Source organism: Paralichthys olivaceus, chromosome 19 (assembly GCF_024713975.1).
Source record: "Paralichthys olivaceus isolate ysfri-2021 chromosome 19, ASM2471397v2, whole genome shotgun sequence".
Taxonomy (NCBI): domain Eukaryota; kingdom Metazoa; phylum Chordata; class Actinopteri; order Pleuronectiformes; family Paralichthyidae; genus Paralichthys; species Paralichthys olivaceus.
Genome location: NC_091111.1, coordinates 12,427,784 through 12,446,857, shown reverse-complemented (window position 1 = coordinate 12,446,857; position 19,074 = coordinate 12,427,784). Strand labels below are relative to the sequence as shown.

At 40.9% G+C, this 19,074-nt stretch overlaps 1 protein-coding gene across 4 annotated transcripts in view; it reads left to right on the top strand.

The window, feature by feature from the left end:
- wasf1 (WASP family member 1) overlaps window positions 1-19,074 on the top strand; it is a 47,691-nt gene that overhangs the window by 22,823 nt on the left and 5,794 nt on the right. For 2 of the 4 annotated variants that reach the window (XM_020097767.2, XM_069514755.1), the window contains 3 exons: window positions 7,623-7,776; window positions 11,389-11,506; window positions 16,149-16,232. In XM_020097767.2, coding sequence (XP_019953326.1) covers window positions 7,623-7,776; window positions 11,389-11,506; window positions 16,149-16,232 — 356 coding nt within the window. The remainder of the gene's footprint in view (window positions 1-7,622; window positions 7,777-11,388; window positions 11,507-16,148; window positions 16,233-19,074) is intronic. The other 2 variants (XM_069514754.1, XM_069514753.1) reach the window with 1 other exon arrangement.

Sequence of the window (19,074 nt, the reverse complement as noted above, 5' to 3'; positions counted from 1 at the left end):
TCTCCTCTACATTCATCCTCTGAATTGGTTTACTTTTTTTTTTTCATATTACCCCTCATCTTCTCTGCCTGTCATTCTCCTACATGTTTCTCCTTCCCTTCTCTTCCCCCCCTCCTCTCCCCACCCTCTCTTCTCCACTTGTCCAAATGCTCTCGCTGTGCCGATTGAATAATTGTGTGTGATCTAGTTTTGATATCAGCAGACTTTTGGAAACACCCAGGTAACAGCAATACTTTTTACTGTTTTGGGCGTAAATGCTTTTCATGCATATTCAAGACTTTGCACACAGATTGTGAGTGAGCCCGTGTGGGCGTGCATGTGGTCCTCGGCTTCATCTCCCTCCATAAATAAGACTTTCGCAGCTGAAGCATTGGCTTGAGAGGCGGTGGATAAGGATCAGCTCAGTTGCAGTTTAAGAGTGCGGAAGGGGTTGAGGGGGGAGAGTTGGAGGGGAGGAGGACAGTAAGAAAGATGGAAGGAAAGAGGGATGGGTGCATAAGGACACTGCAGCAAAAAAGCAGTGGAGTGTAAAAGGATCGTACCGCAGAATTTTCTGGGCCAGGTGGAAACGGCCTCCTCTGCAGGTTACACAGATTTTCCGCTCAGTTCGACGCCTCTGCATTCATTTATAACCAAATGAAGTTGTCTTGTAAATGAAAAAAATCTGCACTTCACTCTCCTCTTTTGCCCATTATCTGTTAAAGATTTAAAATATCAAGCAACTATAATAGTGAAGCGGTGTTGCAGCGCAGTGTGTCGTGTCGCCTGCTAAAGAGAGAAGAAGTCAGATGGATGTGACAGAAAGACGGACGGCTGCGGGACGGGTTTGTGAACCATTCCTGTAAATGCCCCATTTTATTCCCACCCACGCATTTTTTGAAACCCTCACACTCTCAAACATACATCACTTTGCACACATGTGTGCACAAAGTGTATGCTTTTAGCACAAGTGGACAACTTGCCTTGTAATTGTCTGTGTGCATCTGTGGTCTGCACGAGAGGAGGAGTGAAAGAGAGGGGAATGAGTGCAGGCAGGAGTAGGACCATAAATCAGGACTGTGGAGGGATGAAGATTGGAGGATGGGGGCCGGGAGAGAGGACAAAGGACAAGGACACAATACAAATTTTGCAGATACAGTCCTCAGAACACCTCACAAGCTTCTTTGAAGGCCTCTAAAACTTTAATGGACCTTTAAAATGTGGGGACCAGCTGTCAAGTCACACACACTCGTACAACTCCCCTGAAAATCTGGAACAAAACATTTCATCCTGGAAGCAAATTGCTGGACAAATGGTTTCAGATTCACAGCTTGTTTATATCTGATGTTAACTTAAGATGTAAATTAAATCTTGCAGCAATTATCACAGCATTATTTTTATGTAATTGCTGATATATGTTAAAATATTCATGGCTGTTGCATCCATTTAAATTTTAGTAGGTGGTATATTGCAATTCATTGGATTTTATATTAAACTAGAAGAGCACTCAGAGAGAGAGCATACCTCTATTGAGGCCCAACAGTTCTGTGAAGATTCATCCAGGTGCCACATTCATCCAAACAGTCGTCTCATGAAACCACATTTAAATTGAGTAATTCTGGATTTTTATTCTAGACTTGACAAATGTGAACCAGGATGAAAGCAGTTAAATGACATTGTTACTGAATGATTTAGAGCAAATCCAGTATACAGCACTAAGCAAAAGAAATGTCAATGATTCTGCAGATGTTGTTGGCAAACCCTTTGACAAAGAACTGTCACTTAGGCTTTATATTTTATAGTCTAATGATAATCTTTATCATGAATAACTTTAGATAAAAAGATCATGCAAATACAAGCAATCATAGACATTGAATTGGAATATAAATGCACATCTTTTCTTTTGTGAAATCTGTAAAATAAAAGTTTACATGTCGGCAAACAAAAAGGTGAATCCCAATATGTCTGTCTCCTATTGACCGGCTCAGCGACAGGCTGTAATAACATAAAACGTCCCTGCAGCACTCATGATGAAACTCGCAGTTTCTCACTGAGGCTGTAACACCCATTGAAGTGTCTTTCATGCATTTTGAATGAATGTCAACTTGTGACCACTGTTCATCTCTGTCAGTGCACCACTCCTGTGTTTGCCAGATTCAAAGGAGCTCAAGCTCTGCATAGAAAAACATGGATAAAGTGAATCGTTGTTTACTGTAGTCTGAAGCCTAAAAGGGAACAGAGTGTGGTGGACGACATGAAAGATGCTTAGCTGAAGGTCAGAGAGATGTGAGACAGAGAGATGGCCGCAGTGATGTATGCGGTGTCACTGGTGGTGCAGTGGTCGAGGTCAAATGTGCTTTGTCACATGGATTTATGAACGTTCAATCTCACACACACACACCTTGCCCACACCCCGCTGACCCTTAAGCCGTTAAAGGGTATTGTTCCTTACTTTGCCCTTTAGGGCTCCACTCCCATCCTCCTCTTCCTCCACTCCTCTCATGACTGTTAACGCCCCCCCCCAGCCCCAGTTGTCCTCCTCAGCTCTCTCTCATCTTTCTGATTGATCTCCGTTCCCCCTCCATCTTGTGTGGATGCTATTTGATTGCTGTCAGCCTCTCTTCCCCCTATCACTCCAGCCAGCCAAACTAATGGCCTGTATCCCCTATGTAATGGCTCCGTTATATCATTGCACTGGCTGCAGGCCATTATGGAAGGCCACAAAGCCACCACTCTAACCGTTTCTTTATATACTTCATAGTCTCTCTCTCTGCATCCGTTTTCTTTGAGTCCTCGCTGATGTAAGAGGTTCTTTCTTATTCTTCAACTGTTTCTTTTTCTCTTTAGTTTTTATCTTTTAGTGCTCGTTAACTCTCCTTGAGTCTTATTACCTCTGGCACATTACTTTTCCTTATCCCCCTCTTCATCTTGCTCTTTGTCTTTCCGTCGCTCTCTAATCTATTCAATTAAACTTTACTTGCACAACTGTTAAAAAGAATTAACAAAGGAATATGCAAACAGTTTATAGAAAGATAAATTGTCAACTAAAAGACCAAAACATTCCTTCACATGATTGTCTAGCTTTAATAGTAGGAATATAAAAGAAGAAAGAAAGTGGTCTAATAACAAATGATTTAAACATAGTTAATGTAAGTGAGCCCAGGCTGGTGATTTTGTAAATATAAATGGTATAAATGTGTGAATCTAACAAGCCCATCAAAGTTGTCAAGTGTTCCAGTGTCAGTGGTTTTATATCACAGTAGCATCATATACCACAGCAGAGGAAAAAACACTGCAGATAATATCTCGTCAATCTACAATCAAATCAAGAAGTAGTATTATTTTATGATTATAATGTTTGATAATATTTTATTTTGATACCAGAGAATAGAGTTATTCAATATAGAATACAGAACTACATATATGTGGCTGCAGAGGATTTTATTCCACTCATTATTCACACACGATCAGATGTGTCTCTTCGGTCTTCCTCACCATTTGGCAATGAGACTTGGGAAAATAGTTAAATTCATGCCTCAGATATTCAAAGTATAATTTGTGGTTATGATGGCTCAAAGGCATCCGCACACTTTGTACACAATAATTCAGAACACATTTGTCCCTATGCAATGTCCCGATGCTAACTGCAGATGGTCGGCATAAACTTATGTATTTTGTACAGAGGACAAACAAAAAGCTAAAGAATGGAGGATGAAGAAACTGGCAAAAACTGAGTTGGAGCAAAGACTCTCTCCTCGCCCTCCTCTTCATTTGCATATTTCCATGTTAGCTCTATCGTCTATTTACCTATCTCCTCCTCCTTTCCCCTAAAGCTCGCAGAGTAGCAACAGCGATTCAGCGCTGAAGGAAGACGTACACAGAGGGGGGATATATAGGGCATATTTTGCATTGAAGTACAACAGGAGAGAGAGGTGTGCCTGCATGCTAAAAGACAGCTTGGCCTTCGCCTTTTTCTTATCTTTGCTGGCTCTGTGTAGGACTGCATCTGTGTGAGTGAGGGGATGAAAAGAGGGAAGGTGTGATACTTTTTCCTGAAATTTATAGCAAGGCTGGAGGAGATGGGAGTGTGTGTGTGCGTGTATGTGTGTGAGTGACAAGAACTTCCTCGCCTCTCTTTGATTGAGGGAGATGCTATCTGTCCAGGGGAAAGATATGAGAGAGAGAGATAAACTATATACCACTCGCTCACAGATAAGGAGCTTCACAGGCGGAGATCAGAGGCTGCTGTTGAACCTGATGCTGCTCGACCTGAAACACACACACACACACACACACACACACACACACACACACACTTACTGACTGACTGACTCACTGTCTCAAACACACACACACTCATTCTCACCACCTAAAAGCTTTCACTGATTTGGTGTTGTTTGTAGTTCAGCTGAATAAATTACATTTTGTAATTATCATGTAGAACATCATGTTAAGATCTGTGTGTGTTTGACTGATCCAGTGTGTGTGTGTGTGTGTGTTTGTGTGTGTGTGTGTGTGTGTCTGAGTCTGTTTCTGCCTGCATTGATAAGTGCAGTGTGCCTCTATCTGCGCTGAGTGTTGCTTGGCAGGGTTTTACAGTCACTCTGCATCAAACACATCCTGACACACACCTCTGCAGTGGCCCAATCTTGTTTTTCACTTTTGCACTTACTTGTCACACCATCTGACAGCCCTCCACTCCCTCTAAACGCGACAGGGCAGCAGGAGGCTGTGCTCTTGTTCGACATTCAGCACATAGGAACGCCAGATTGACACGCACCATTCGGTCACTGGGCACTTCTGGCCCCCCAGCATGGTGTTATCTGTTTATAGTACTCTATACTGTATTCTGCCAGTTTCTAAGTAGTTTCCTCATCCTGACCTTGACTCTGACCTTGCATCTGCAAAAAGTAAAATGATCTACAGCAATACTAAATGTTCCAAAAAAGGGATCACTTCCAAGTTATCTTCACTTCAAAGTTATCATAGCTAGGAGGAAGCATGATGTAGATATTAAAGGATAATTCCACCTCATTGCCACTCGAGTGATATTTTAATTTATGCTAGGATTCCTACTGGTGAATGTTATGTACTCACAAATGTACTGCTGGGTTGTGGGAACGCTGCAGCATCGATAAGTAAGATGGGTAAAGAAACAGCAGTTGGACAGGTTGGACAAGTTTTAAACAAACTGCCAGATTAGTCAAACTCATTTGGATAAGGAAACATACTTAAAAATTACCATTCTCAACATTGTTACACACATGGTGCAACTGTACATTTCAGGTCTGCTTTTATTTCCATTTTATCTGTAATGACTCACAAATCCAGTGAAGAGTCCACTTTGATCACGCGAAGAGCAACCAGTGAATCACATTTTAGCCCATATTCACAAATCACAGTTTGCCTATAGGACTTAATCTGTACAAGGTGCCACATCCTCTGTTCCTAATCCTCGACTATTAGGAGTAGAAAATGTGTGAGAGAAGGCTGCTGATCATTGTCATCAGTTGTCCTCAGCCAAAGCAATATTGCAATGGCAGTATAGAGCACATTCCAAGGTCCAACAGTTAAATTCACTAAAATTGAATGGGCTCTTCCCTGACCTAAATTGCATCCTTCCACTAAAGTTCCTAGAAATCCATTAAGTTGTTTGTGTGTAATTGTGTTTAAGTCCCAACAGACAAGGGTGAGAACACAACTTTCTTGGCACAGTAACAAAGCAAATATGTCTTAAAAACACCAGTTGATTTGGTAGTTTTTCATGAATCATGAGGCAGCAGTGTAAAAGAAAAAGGAGCGACCGCCCTTAGCTTTCTCCTGTGGTCATGTCGGTTTAACACAGAATGTTGTTCACAGTGTTTGTCTAAGGGCTCTCCATCCGTGTCTGTTTTTCTGTGAAGTCCAAACCCCCCCTCTGGCTCTGCTCAGGTTACCCTATGTCTTTCATAGATACTTGGTGTTTTCATGTGTTTTCACTTTCTTGCACTATTTTACATCACTCCTCCCTTGCTCTTTTTTCCGTGTTTCACTCCCCTGTCTCTATTACTTTACCTTCTGTGTCCATGTAGTTATATTATCTTCCTCTTCCTCCTCTTCTCTGGCCTTCTTTCTCTGTCCTGCAGTGTTACTTACTTAAACCTTGGCTCCCTGATAGTGTTTGTTAATAATGATACTTAAGTGCCTCAGGTGGCTGTGGAAGTCATTATCCAGCTGCACTGCTGCAGTGTAGAGGATCAGATTGCTGTAGCTGATCCTTTCTTTGCCTTTTCTAAAGTATCTTTGTTTGTCTTTTTCCATTAAGGTAAATGTTATTTTCCTGGCTTAGTTTTAAATAACTCTGCAGTGTATTATGTAGGTTATAGGTAAGTATTGGATTTAGTTTTGTATGTGGTACAGCGGACTATAACAATACTTTTTCTAAATGCCACATGGCTTTTTTCAGTCTTCCCCTGGGCAGCAGCAAAGCGTATCCATTTGTCCCTCCTTCATGTATAATTCAGATCTGGTTGCAACGCTCTAGATTTATTTCCAAGTCTTTTTTTTTTTAACTCGGCCCGACCAGATCGAGGGTTAGCATTTCTCTGTTGTTTTTTTCTTTCCTCTTCGCCTACAGCAATTTCACCAACCTGTTTTTTTTCTGAAAGCTTCAGCTGCACAGCATCGATTTCCCTCTGTTATTCTCCTGCCCTCAGAAAATGTCAGCTGTTCCTGTTTGAAATAAGGGCAATTATTCCCACAGCCTCTGACAGATGACCTCAGTCTCATCTAACTTAGTTTAGCTTAGCTGCCATGTGTTGGTTTTGCTTTGAGGGGGAATTGAAATCAGCCAATTAGGACAACAATGAAGAGTTAGCGCATGGGATGGTGATTAGTGGAGTCTGAAGGTTTAGTTCTGCGTACTGTTAACTGAGTGATTATGTCAACGCCGATCTTGATCGAGATAATGAGTTGGAGTTGCATGGTAATTGTTGTGTTCATGAGAGAAACGCAGAGTTGGTGGATTTGTATGTGTGTGTATGTGTGTATCCAAGGAACATTGTGGGGAAGAAACCCAAATATATATGTTATATATTTTTTCATTTCATATCACCTCATGGATTTTTCATGTATCTTTGCTTTTTATCTTCCTGCACATTTAGTCTATGCTTGTCAGGGCTACATTAATGAACTTGACTTGAAATAGCAAATAATTAGGTACATTTTGAAGCATTCACATTAAGTGTGACGCGATTTAGCAAATAAATTGAAAGGATCCGAAAATTAAAAAACTCAGAGGTGATCTGATGCTTTTACTTAATATAAACAAAAAAAGACCAAATACCTGGGGACACCCAATATTGATGAAGAGCCGAACTTGGGGAGTTTCACTGTTTGGTAACAGCTGCTTCAGGATGTATCTCAGGATGTCCGTCAGTGACCTGTTGCTTTGTCAAAAATAACTGTCAGCAAAGCCTCAGTGTCGCTCAGCACGATGTCATTACTGATGTGAAATATGTATAATGTGCAAATTAGTTGCTCATTTTCTTTCTCTCTATCTTTACACATATTGTACGTGTATGACACGTTCCACAGGGAACCTGACAAAATGACAATAACTTATCTTCTCCTCTTTCCCCTCTTCTTCTCCATTCTTCCCACAGTGTCTCTTCAGGACATCACCATGAGAAAGGCATTCAGGAGTTCCACTATTCAGGACCAGCAGCTTTTCGACCGCACGTCACTGCCCATCCCTCTGCAGGAGACCTTCGAGACCTGCGAGCAGCCGCCACCCCTCAACATCCTCACGCCCTACAGGTATGGATCCAGTCACTTCTCTACGATATGATCAAATCATAGCACACATGTAACTTAATTTAGAAGATGGTGGATGGTGATGATGGAGTGCTATTGTTCCATCTTTTCTGAGCCCAGCATGACTAGTCACTAGTTTGATGCATTTGTAAGATTCCACACTGTCTTTCTAATGGAAATACTACATTAGTATTTTATGGATTGGCACAAAGAGAGAATGACTACTCCCCCATTGTTAACCTAAATGGCCTTGAAGTCTGGCTGTTATTTGACAGATGCCTTAGTGTTATATTTCTGACAGCAACTATAAAAGCTTTTATTTAGCACAGCCTTGATGGTGACAATGATGGACCACACACAGGTGATGGAGACACACTTAAGATGGGCTCAGACTGCAGGAATTATGGGTCGCTGCCTCTGGAAGGATTATGTTGATAATATCCTTAAGTATGTGATGTGCCTTTATTTTCAAATCTTGTAGCGTGGGCATGTTAAAGATTAGAGAGAACTGTGAAGATTCCTCTTATGTTTGCGATACAACCAGAGTTTCAAATCTTTTAGGTTTTTAAAACTCTAGTTAAATTTGACTTGATATAGAATATGACTTTGTGTGTGGTTATCTGCGTGAGAGCAACCAGAGGTGTTGGTAAATATAACAGGCAGACTTTCTCTCTTGGCTCTTGAGGTTGAGCCGGGCAGGCAGAGTGATAGAAACATGTGAAGATGAATAATCCATAAAAAGCTCTGCTGGCCACTGAGACCAGCACTCCCTCCCCTTTTATTCCTCTGCCTTCTCACCCTGCTGTTTTCTCACCTCACTCCTTTTTTATACTCTCACTTCAATTTTTCCTTTGCACCTCAAGCATCTTACGTGACACTTAATACTGTCACCCTGACCAAGCCTGTTAAAGAAGGTTTCAGGCCAAACGCAGTCTCTTTATTTCCTGTGTGTGTTACACATGCACTGTAAGAAAACAGATGCAGGTGTAAGCTGTTATATCTGTTCTGTCTGTATACTTTTCTAGTCTTGATGACCTCACATGAGAGGAGAAGTTAGGGATCAAACCACCGAAATGATAAAAGTGCTACATTCATACAGATCATCTACCATTCCACGCCACTACTGGCGTTCAAGGATATTCACTTGTCAGCGGACGACCCGCTCTACCTCCTGAACCACAGCCGCTTGTGGATTAAGTACTAAATCTCATTAAATCACAAATCTCATAAATTTGTTATAAGGAAACACCATAATAAAATAATAAAATTAAATTAATTCATTAATCTAGCAATATCTATAAGTCCTATAATAATATAATTCTACATTAGTTGCCTGTCACAATTAATTTGTCAGACTAACTGTCCAGAGAACCCCAAGACACTCACTTGCTTATTAAATATGCCCAAGAAATATGAAACAATCCCATTTTGACAGTTTTCACAAACAATGAACGGATCATTATTGTTGCAGCAAATCTTCTGTCGGCCAATTAATTGATTAACATTTCCGCTGTAATTAGTAACTTGACAGACACAGTTGTAGAACATTCATACACAGCAGATCATCACCAGATAAACAAAATGTTGTGATGTGACATATTCTGCTCGTTTGGTGTTTCTACGATGAATTAATGAATTTCCTTCAGTTCCGACTGCAGAGCTGATTTGTTCCTCTGCTCTGAATGGCTGATTAGGATTATCATGGACGGCCATTACATTCTTATGATTCATAATTTATAAAATACCGCTCTTTGATCTTCTTTTCCATTCATTCTCTCCCTGTCTTACAGCCTCATGACTCTTTTCTTCTCATTTAATTCTTCCCATTCGTCTCTCCTCTCCTCAGGCTCCGACTTCCACACTTAGCTTCTGTATTCTCCCTCTCTCTCTAACACACACACACACACACACACACACACACCAACACACACAGAGCGACTACCATGCATAATCATAAGCACCAACCCTCAAATACTACCCACAGTGCTCACACATACACACACTACAGTGGCTGTTTCTCCGCCCTTGCCTTATCTCATTGTTTGATTCTGTTTTCTTCCCTTTGTTGTGTTGCATATCATTAAACTTTCCACTCTTGCCTTTTGAAGCTTCTCCTTTTCATGCTCTTGTGTTCTTGCTCTTATCGCTGTCATCATCAACTAATTGCCTCCCAAAGCTTGACAGCTGCCCCATGAGTTAAAGTTTGGGCTCACAGTAAATTTAGACCAGGACTAGGCTAAAAACTCATTCAGTTGAGAGTTTTTAAGCCATTTTTTGGTTAATGCTTGAACTTATGTTTAAACATGTTTATCTGGGGGTTATTAAACATCCGTGGCTAATTAAACTAGCCTAATTTTGCTGCAGCCGTGATCAGATAATCATGATTGGACCTAAAAAGTCACGTGACACATGCAGATGCAGAAGACAATCAAATAGTTAACATATACGACAGAGTATTAAGGCCATGCTGACGGGCTGATTTTCTGATATCCTTCTAAAATGACACGTTGCCTAAAGTTATGACTAAAAATAAATTGTATTTTCTCCCTTAAAGGGGCCCTTATCAGCATCTTAATATATATAGTTTGTCCTAGCTTTTAATAGAATAGTGATTTTGGGATTTAAATGTGTTTTAATTTTAATGAGAGTTTTCTTACATGAGCAAAGTAACGAGAGTTTAACAAGCTGTTACCCTTGAGGTACCCTTGCTCCATCCTTCTGATGCCAGATTGTGAATGTTTGTATCCCAGTGTCGACTCATGGTGGATACATCCTAAGTCATGACATACTTCTTTGTGTTGTTTTGAAATTCAAAAGAAGAGATGTAATGTAATAATGTGGAAATGAAGACATACTGAGAAGGACGAGAACATCAGCAGGGCAATTTACAAGGCTAATCCCCCTGTCGATAGGAAATAACATTTCCAGGCAGCGTGTATGGGCGTTTGTGTACTTTGTCAAGAGGGACCTTTTGATGTGATAACTACCTGCTTCTTTTTATCATTTCCCTCCCTATCATCACTGCACCACTCCCTCCAGTGATCACCATCCACGAGGACCTCTGTAATGAGAGTGAGGAAGACAGATGAGAGAGAATGAACGATAACGCAGGACATTAGCTATTATTCATGACAAATAAAATAAATAGTAAATTGATAGGATTTGTTGAAAGGAAAGGGCAGGAGAAATGGGAGTTGTTGAACCTGCAGTATCTGTGCCTTCTGCATTTTAAGAGAAACAATAAAATATATGTATGTACTTTATTTGTAAAGAAGTCAATGCCTATTTGTAAGTTTCCTATTGTCCTTTATGAGTGATTAAAACCATTAGTTCATTAATAAGTTAGTTAGTCAGCAACATTAAGTTGAATACTAAAATATGCTGTATACTGAAAAAGTAAAAACTGAAAATAAAACTGAATTCAAAGTTTTAATCATCTAGAGCTGTAGCTAGCAATTATTTTCGATATGATTATTATCTATAACCAGTTGATAACATTATCTCATGATTACAGTAGTTGCAAATTAATTAAAAACCCCAAAAACATGTTTGTTTAAAGAAAGAGTAATAGAATATCAACCAAAATGTGACGTGCTTCCTTCTTCTCATCCACAGGGACGACGGGAAGGAGGGCCTGAAGTTCTACACCAATCCATCCTACTTCTTCGACCTGTGGAGAGAAAAGATGCTGCAGGACACAGAGGACAAGCGGAAGGAGAGGAGGAAACAGAAGGTAAGTCTCGAAAATTACGAGCACAGGGCCCTGGCAGCGTACATCTGACTTTCTCTGATCGGCATCAGTGCGGGCGGTCCTCGACTCGTTTGTATAAAAAAACAAACAGAGGCGTTTATGATTTGCATGTTTGAGAGCCCTGAGGTTATAGTGGGTAGGGAGACATCCTGTATTCTCTGCAGATCCCCACTGGTGTGTCCTGCTCAAACAAACCGATTCAGTGGTAGATCTACAGGCCTGGCTTCACACCATGTCAACTAATGCATTAATTAGCCACCACTCACAGATTAATCAACTCTTCCTCGAGTCAACCCTCCTAGTTATTACTTGTGTGATCATTACATCTAATTAATGGGAGCATCTGCTGTTCACTGTGCGTCATCTCTCTGCCTCGACACAAACACAAACACACACACAGCCTAAAGAGGAAGATCTGTACACACGTGCGCAGTCTGATGAGTCTGTGTATGTTTAATTTTGATTTACGCAGACACACTCCAATTAAATGAAAGAGCACTTTTGCATCCATACGCCGCTGCTCTCTCTCATCAGATGCAAAGCTCCAAGCCACCCCTCTTACTCAAAAGACAGGGGTTTCCCACCCTCTGCACCAGGAGCTCTAATCAGCACCAGCTTGCATTTCCTTGCGTGGGAAGCAGGGCGTGCTCCACACTCTCCGCTCCCGCGCAGTCAATCAAAGCTTATTACAGTCATGTCAATGAGGAATAAGGAGAGTGATTTTCCGCAGAGGGTTCATGTAAACAAGGAGGATATAATTTGCTGGTTATGAGGTTTCAAATGATTGTGGGAATGGTGCAGAGAGAACAAAGGGCGAGTTCAGCCATGAATTAGTTGGTGAGGAACTAATGATGTTTATATGTTGTGGTTTTTCTATTTGCCATCTTAATAAACACACACATGTATTTTTTTTTTCTAAACGTAAAAACGAAAACACAAAGCTCATTTGTAACAATAGACAGACTTTACTTACAGCAGAGGGTAAGCTTGATATGGGCGGTTGTAGACCGAGCTCATTGGACTTATTTCATTCTAATTAAAGCCCCGGGTGGGCTTGGCTCATAGAGCCTTGTTCATTTCCCTCCTCACTACACTGGCAGTCAGACAGACCCCATGGACAGGCCTAGAAGACATTCACAGGGAGAGTGGGATGGATTAGTGGGATTACGCACACATATTTCTTGGTTTGTGTAACCATCATGGTGGATAAATGGTCTGAATGAGGATTGGGGTAAATACAGTGTGGAGTAATTTTGTGTGTGTGTGTGTGGGGGGGGGGCATACAGACTTATTCACTTACAGGGTGAGGGGTGGAAAATAAGAATTATGGTCACACATACACTCACAGAAATGGGTAAAATGTAGTGTGTCGAGCATTGATAGATTAACACTTAATCAGTTATCATCTGTTTCTACCCCATCATCGTTATGTGGCATAGTCACACACACACACACACACACACACACACACACACACACACAGGAAGTGATGCTCATAGACAATAATCCAAATGAACCATGATCTGAGATGCCTCTGCAGCTGACAGGCCAGTCAGTCAGTCGTTTCAATCACAACATTTTTTAGTTATTAATAATAAAAACAAAGGGTAAACATGCTCTGAAGTAGTATCCTGAAAATACTGTATTTGCACAATTTTGCACAAGAGCTCACACGTCAAAAGAAGAGTCTGACCTATTTAATATATTTAATAAAGAGAAAAGCTTCACATAACTGACTTTTGAATGTTTTGCAAATTACTTCACCCATTGAAGCTATTGAAAAGGTTGAGGTTTAGATTCTTCTCAGTTTAGCAGCAGTTCAGGTCGAAGTTTCTTCTTACACTGCAGCAAATCAAATATTTTAGCTTTGGGTGTTGAAGGAGCAGCTTGAATGACTCAATTAATTAAGTGGCAATGAGGGTATTTATTATAGAGCGGTATAATTTATACAGTTGGATGGGTAATAATTCTTTCAACATAATAAAAAATAATTTTATGGCTTTAGCCCTGGCTTTGTTCGTCTCTGCTTTAAATTCTGGAGCAAATGACAAAAAAAACAAAAAACCCAAAGCGATCAAAGTTGCATGCTTAAAAGTCTGGTTTGAGTTGGAAGTTGAAAGTAACAGCAAAGAAGCTACTCAGATGTTGGCAGTGAAGAGAGACCACTCTGTACTTTAGAGACCTGGAAATTGGTACCCGACACAAAAAAAGGTCAGACTAGTGAGATCACCATTGTTTGTCTGAAGAAGGGGAATTTCAGCACTCGTGCCTTCGCGTCATCTTATTCAATTACCATATATTTTCTTACAGTCAAGAGTTAGTCTGAAACCACATTCACAAGTAGGAGGTTAGAAAAGCGGGCACACATCGTATAGCTGATAAATGAAGAGCAGCCCAGGGTTGAGAGGTGGGGGAAAAGAAACCTGCAGCGTCTTAATCTCATTAGCTCCTGTTTTAGCTTCGGCCTCAGTGGATTAGCTGCAGACTATCTGTGCTGAGCCGGTCAGAGGGAGACAGGCTGAGAGAGTAAGAGGAAAGCTCCCAGGGATACGTGAGGATACAAAAGAAGTGAGAGAGAAAGTAAGGAAATCGTTGAGAGAAACAGAAAATAACTGCCTCACTGTGAGATCTGTCCACACGACATCAAGTTTCGTCTCCTTCGTTTTAAATCCCCTGTGGAGAATCTCCTTTGGCTCCGCCTCTCTCATTACAGCTCTCACAGGCATCTTAATACTGACATTCAGGTCTCAGGCTGTTTTTTATATGTACCAAAGCAGGAATAAATGCTTTGTGAATTTGTCCCTAGCCAGTACGCATCACTGCCAGTCCTCATTTAAATCTGCAGGCGTCCAACGTGGAAGGATAATAGCACAGCTTGTTTAATTGACAAGGCAGTATAAAAACTCAATCCTGCATTGTCACAGGTGAAGAAACATTCCTGACTTCATTCCAAATGATAGGATGAGATAATTAAAGTCCACAAACCAACAAAGACAAAGGAATGAAACTTCCTGTGAACATGCTCAGGTTTTGTTCCTAAAATTAAGGAAGTCAAAATGTCTCCCAAGCTTAAAAAAGCTGTGAAAATAATTACAGAATTTTCTTTTCTTGTGAAGAGACTTCAAGACTTTCCTCAGACTGTTGAATTTGGCTGCGATAATCTATGATGGTCATGATTGTAGTTAGACTGTGGAACGATTGATTGCATGTTTGATTATGATGTTTCAGGGTCTTTCTTCTCAATAAAATATTTAGCTTCGAAGCTTCAAGGCGTGTGCAGGATCTGTTCTTTTCCGTTCTTTTCCGCGGGTGGACACGTCCGAGCTGCTTCGCTGTGAACACTCACTGAGATCTTTATGTTTGGTTGGCAACAGTTTTAAAATTATCCTGATATTAGTGTGAGGGTTCTGTGAACTCCAGTAGCAACAACATGCATGACTCGTATTTGTGGACATTCAGAGTAAACATAGTATATCTCTATGCAAATAAATCAAGAAATGTGTTTTATGTTAAATGCAGACATGCTGACATGATGCTTTAGCTGCATATTACACTTAGTACATCTTGTTTACAAAGATTACTATTATCCAGCAGCTGAATATGCATGTTAAGTATTTCAGCCTAGTCCACAGCACTGCTACAGAATGCACCAAGAAGCCTTAATGGCTGTTTCTGACCTAAGAGAAGCTTGTTAATGACTGTGGCTGGAACAGCAGATTTTTTTTTTACTTAAACAGCAGATTTTTTACACACGAGGACTGAGAAATCTCCTGGATGCCACTTAGATTATATATGCAAACACCTCATTAAAGCAGCAATTTGCATGTTATCAAAGTAAAGCATTTACAAATGATGTTCTTTGGCTCTATGCTTGTCTTTGCAAGGGCCAAACATAAACCAGCTGCACAACAGAGGCAAAGATTTGGAGTGTGATAATCTGAATTGTGCGTGGACACAATGGGAGGACGTGCTGCACCATGACTTTGAAGTCATTGTTGCATACGTGCTGAAGTGCCTGAGTCATTCGGATGCTTTTCTCAAAGAGACGAGTATGAAACAGATCATCAGATTTAGATGTGTGTCAGATAGCTTCTTATGAAGAGGAGATGTTCCGGTACCATTTTCCCTTCCTGATACTGATTCTGATACCTAGACTCTTTTAAAAAGAAACATATATACTTAAATCAAATAACGTTCAAATGCTGTATGAGATTTATGGTATTGTAATTGGAAACTCGTTAGTTCAGGTGCAAGAATGAATGCGATGGAGGAACATAGTTTGGAAATGACATTGAATGACAGATTAAGATTAAATTTTAGAAACTAATATCAAGCCAATTGAAGATGGTGCATTTACAAGAAGTCAACATAAGAAAAATGAGACTGACAGAGAGTACCCTGCGTTTACAACTACATGTGAATCAAAACACAGAAAATGAAAATGTCCCCAATGTTAAGACAATTGATCGCGTGTGATATTATATCTTGCTTCTGTGGTAAAGTGCCTTACAATTCAGTGTCACGGTAGAGGAAGTTTGTATAAATATAGACTGCCCTCCGTATCTCTCCTCCTCTGACTTTGCTCCTCTCAACCTTTTCTCGATCCTGGTCTAACTCGATGCAGCTGGAAATGCCTTATCTTGTGTGTCCCAAGGGTTTTATAAGAGTCCTCTCTGAAACCCCTCCTCCCCTCCTCAATACCCCAGAGGTAAGACCCCTCCATCCCCAATCCACCACATCTGTCGGAGCATCTGCTCCCAACGTGGCAGCCTGCAGCCCTCCACTCTCTACCCATAACCGCTTTTGGTTTGCTCTGGACGAGTGAGCTTCCTTCCTGATACTAACAAACCCTCCAGTATTTCACTCTGTGTCCTGGCTACATCCCAGGAAACTTATTTAGGTGCAGGAGCACAGGAAACCTCGAAAGCTTGTCAGTAATCTTCTTCTTCCAATAAAGGGAACATTGCATTGCAGAAGACTGACAATTGTGGCTTTAATACACTGCAAAAGTTAATGATTCATTGATTAGTTTTATTCTTAAATTTGAATTGTGTTGCTGCTAATTGATATTTTCATTCATTTCGGTCAGTCATGGTGTTTCAGCCACACCTGTCTCCATTTTTAAAACCTCATATCTGTGAATAAGAGTTACTACAGGATACACTAAAAGAAGAAATTTGGGACGCAGCCATGGAGTCGATGCTTTACTAACAAGAAAACTAACATGTCACATTTGAACTAACAGTTTTGAGCATGATTGACAGCTGTGACTATCTCGTGATGGGGCTAGTATGTGTATTGGCGGGATCTCGATATCGCGGCTCCGCACCACAATCACCACTGTGCAGACTTTGGCTCCAAATTATGGCTCTGATACTATTGAAAAGACGGCAGCGTTCGTATATTTTGGATTCATTTTTGATGAAAAGGAGACGTGTCGTCCATCTTTATTCACAATCACTGGTTATGAGATAAGCGCACATTGCGTTGGAATGGGATCCCTCTTCAGATGCCCTGTTTGGGCTTAGACCTGCACGTGAGAATACATTCTGTATATAACATAAATCTATAACTGCTGTGTTACACAGCCACAGTGCTTACACAGCAACTCCTCCTCTGCCTGTGCCGTTCGGATGAAGGATGACGACCTAGCAGTGGCACAACCTCTGAAATTAACTACATTTATAACGGCTGTGACAAACACACACGGGTGCGCTGTCTCTCATTTTCTCTCATATACAAACAGTGCACCTCCCACACTTGTTTACACTTTGCTATTTACCTTCAACACATTTTCACCCTCACATTGCTCCAGTGAAGCCTTCCCTCTCAGGCACTATGTTGGACACATGTCCGCCTGCTGGCCACATGAATGTGTCAGACACTTTACCTGCCCCTCCACTGTGCTACAACTAGAGTAGCACTCAGTAGAGCATACATCTCAGCCAAAGCCTAAATATGTCTGAACCTTTTCAACAAAATTCACACATAATTCTCTGGGGGACCCCCCTGTGATCTGGATCCACACCAAAATTGAATGGGCTCTTCAAAAACCCATGCAACATTCCTCCACCATGTTTCAGGATAATACTTTCAGGGGGAGTTTTTGTGTAATCCTGCTAACTATCAGAAATGCAGATGAAAACATTACGTCCTTGGCGGAGGTAATCAAAGCTAGAAATCCCATAATAATAGTCTATAAACCTCTGAGCAGCAGTACAGTATGCTCACTTATTTTCCTGCTGATGGTTCTTTTTAATACTTGTTTAAATATTGCTGAGGCACGCTGCCCGCAAACCTTTCAGGAAATCAGAGGTTAATGTGAGTGAAACTAATCTTCCAAACGATGCAGCAGATATGAAGCTGGATCTTAGAGGTTCTGCAATGTTTGTTTAGAAAATAGCAGAAGACAATAAGTAAAGGTTGGGACGCAGTTTCTTCAGCCTCAGCAGATGTCAGGAGGCGGAGCTGCCTCAGGTTTGTCAGTTCAGATATATGAATGTGTTAGAGAGAAAGAGAGAGAGAGAGAGAGAGAGCAGTGAGGCTTCCCCTCAGCCAATGCTCATCAGGGGTAATGGTCCACAATGAATCAGAACCTAATCAATGTGCATTACCATTAGGATTTATTCCCACACTCACTCTCAGCTGTCCGGCCTCAGCAGCGGTCGAGTAAATATCAACATCGTGTAGTCAAACCAGATTAGATGTTGTCCACAACCCATGTTGTGTTGAATCAGCCAGCATGTTTAATTTAAAGACTGGTTTACGCACATGCACACGCACATGCACACACACAGACACACACACACACACACACACACACACAGACACACACACACACACACACACAGACACAGACACAGACACACACACACACACACACACACACACACAGACACACGCACACACACAGACACACACACACTCACACTCACATATAAAGGGCAGAAAACCCTGCAGGGTGTATATAAAATGAGAGAGATCAATGTCGCAGGTTAGACATTTTGTTTTCGGAGGCATTTTCCTTTTGTCGCCTCGACACGTTTTAAGGGGAAATGATACACAACAAATGTGGTTTCAACACTAACACACAATCTGCATGATGTGTCTACTGCTAGAACCATAATAACTGTTTGATTCCACAGACGTTAGACTACCTCAAGTCTTTCTTTCTCTCAACTGCATGTCTGACAGTATTGTCCATTATTCTTCATGTCAACAAATATCATGAGAAGACCAAAATGTGTACTTGTACTTATACTTATATATTTTCAGTGGGCTTAGAGCAGAGTACCACAGACAAACCTGACATGAGGGAAAACAGAACGACACCATCCTTATTGTTGAAATATTCACAGGCAGATAATGTTTGTGTCTCATGTGAATGCATAATAAAGGAGTTTCAGGACTGAGGTGTTTTCATCAGTTTTTAGTAGATTTTCTTCATTTTAGTGTCTTTCCTGAGTTCAAATCTGCTTTTTATTATCATGTGTGTGTTTGTTTTGCATGTCATTCTTCAGTGTGTTGTTGTTGTTGTGGGTCGCACACAT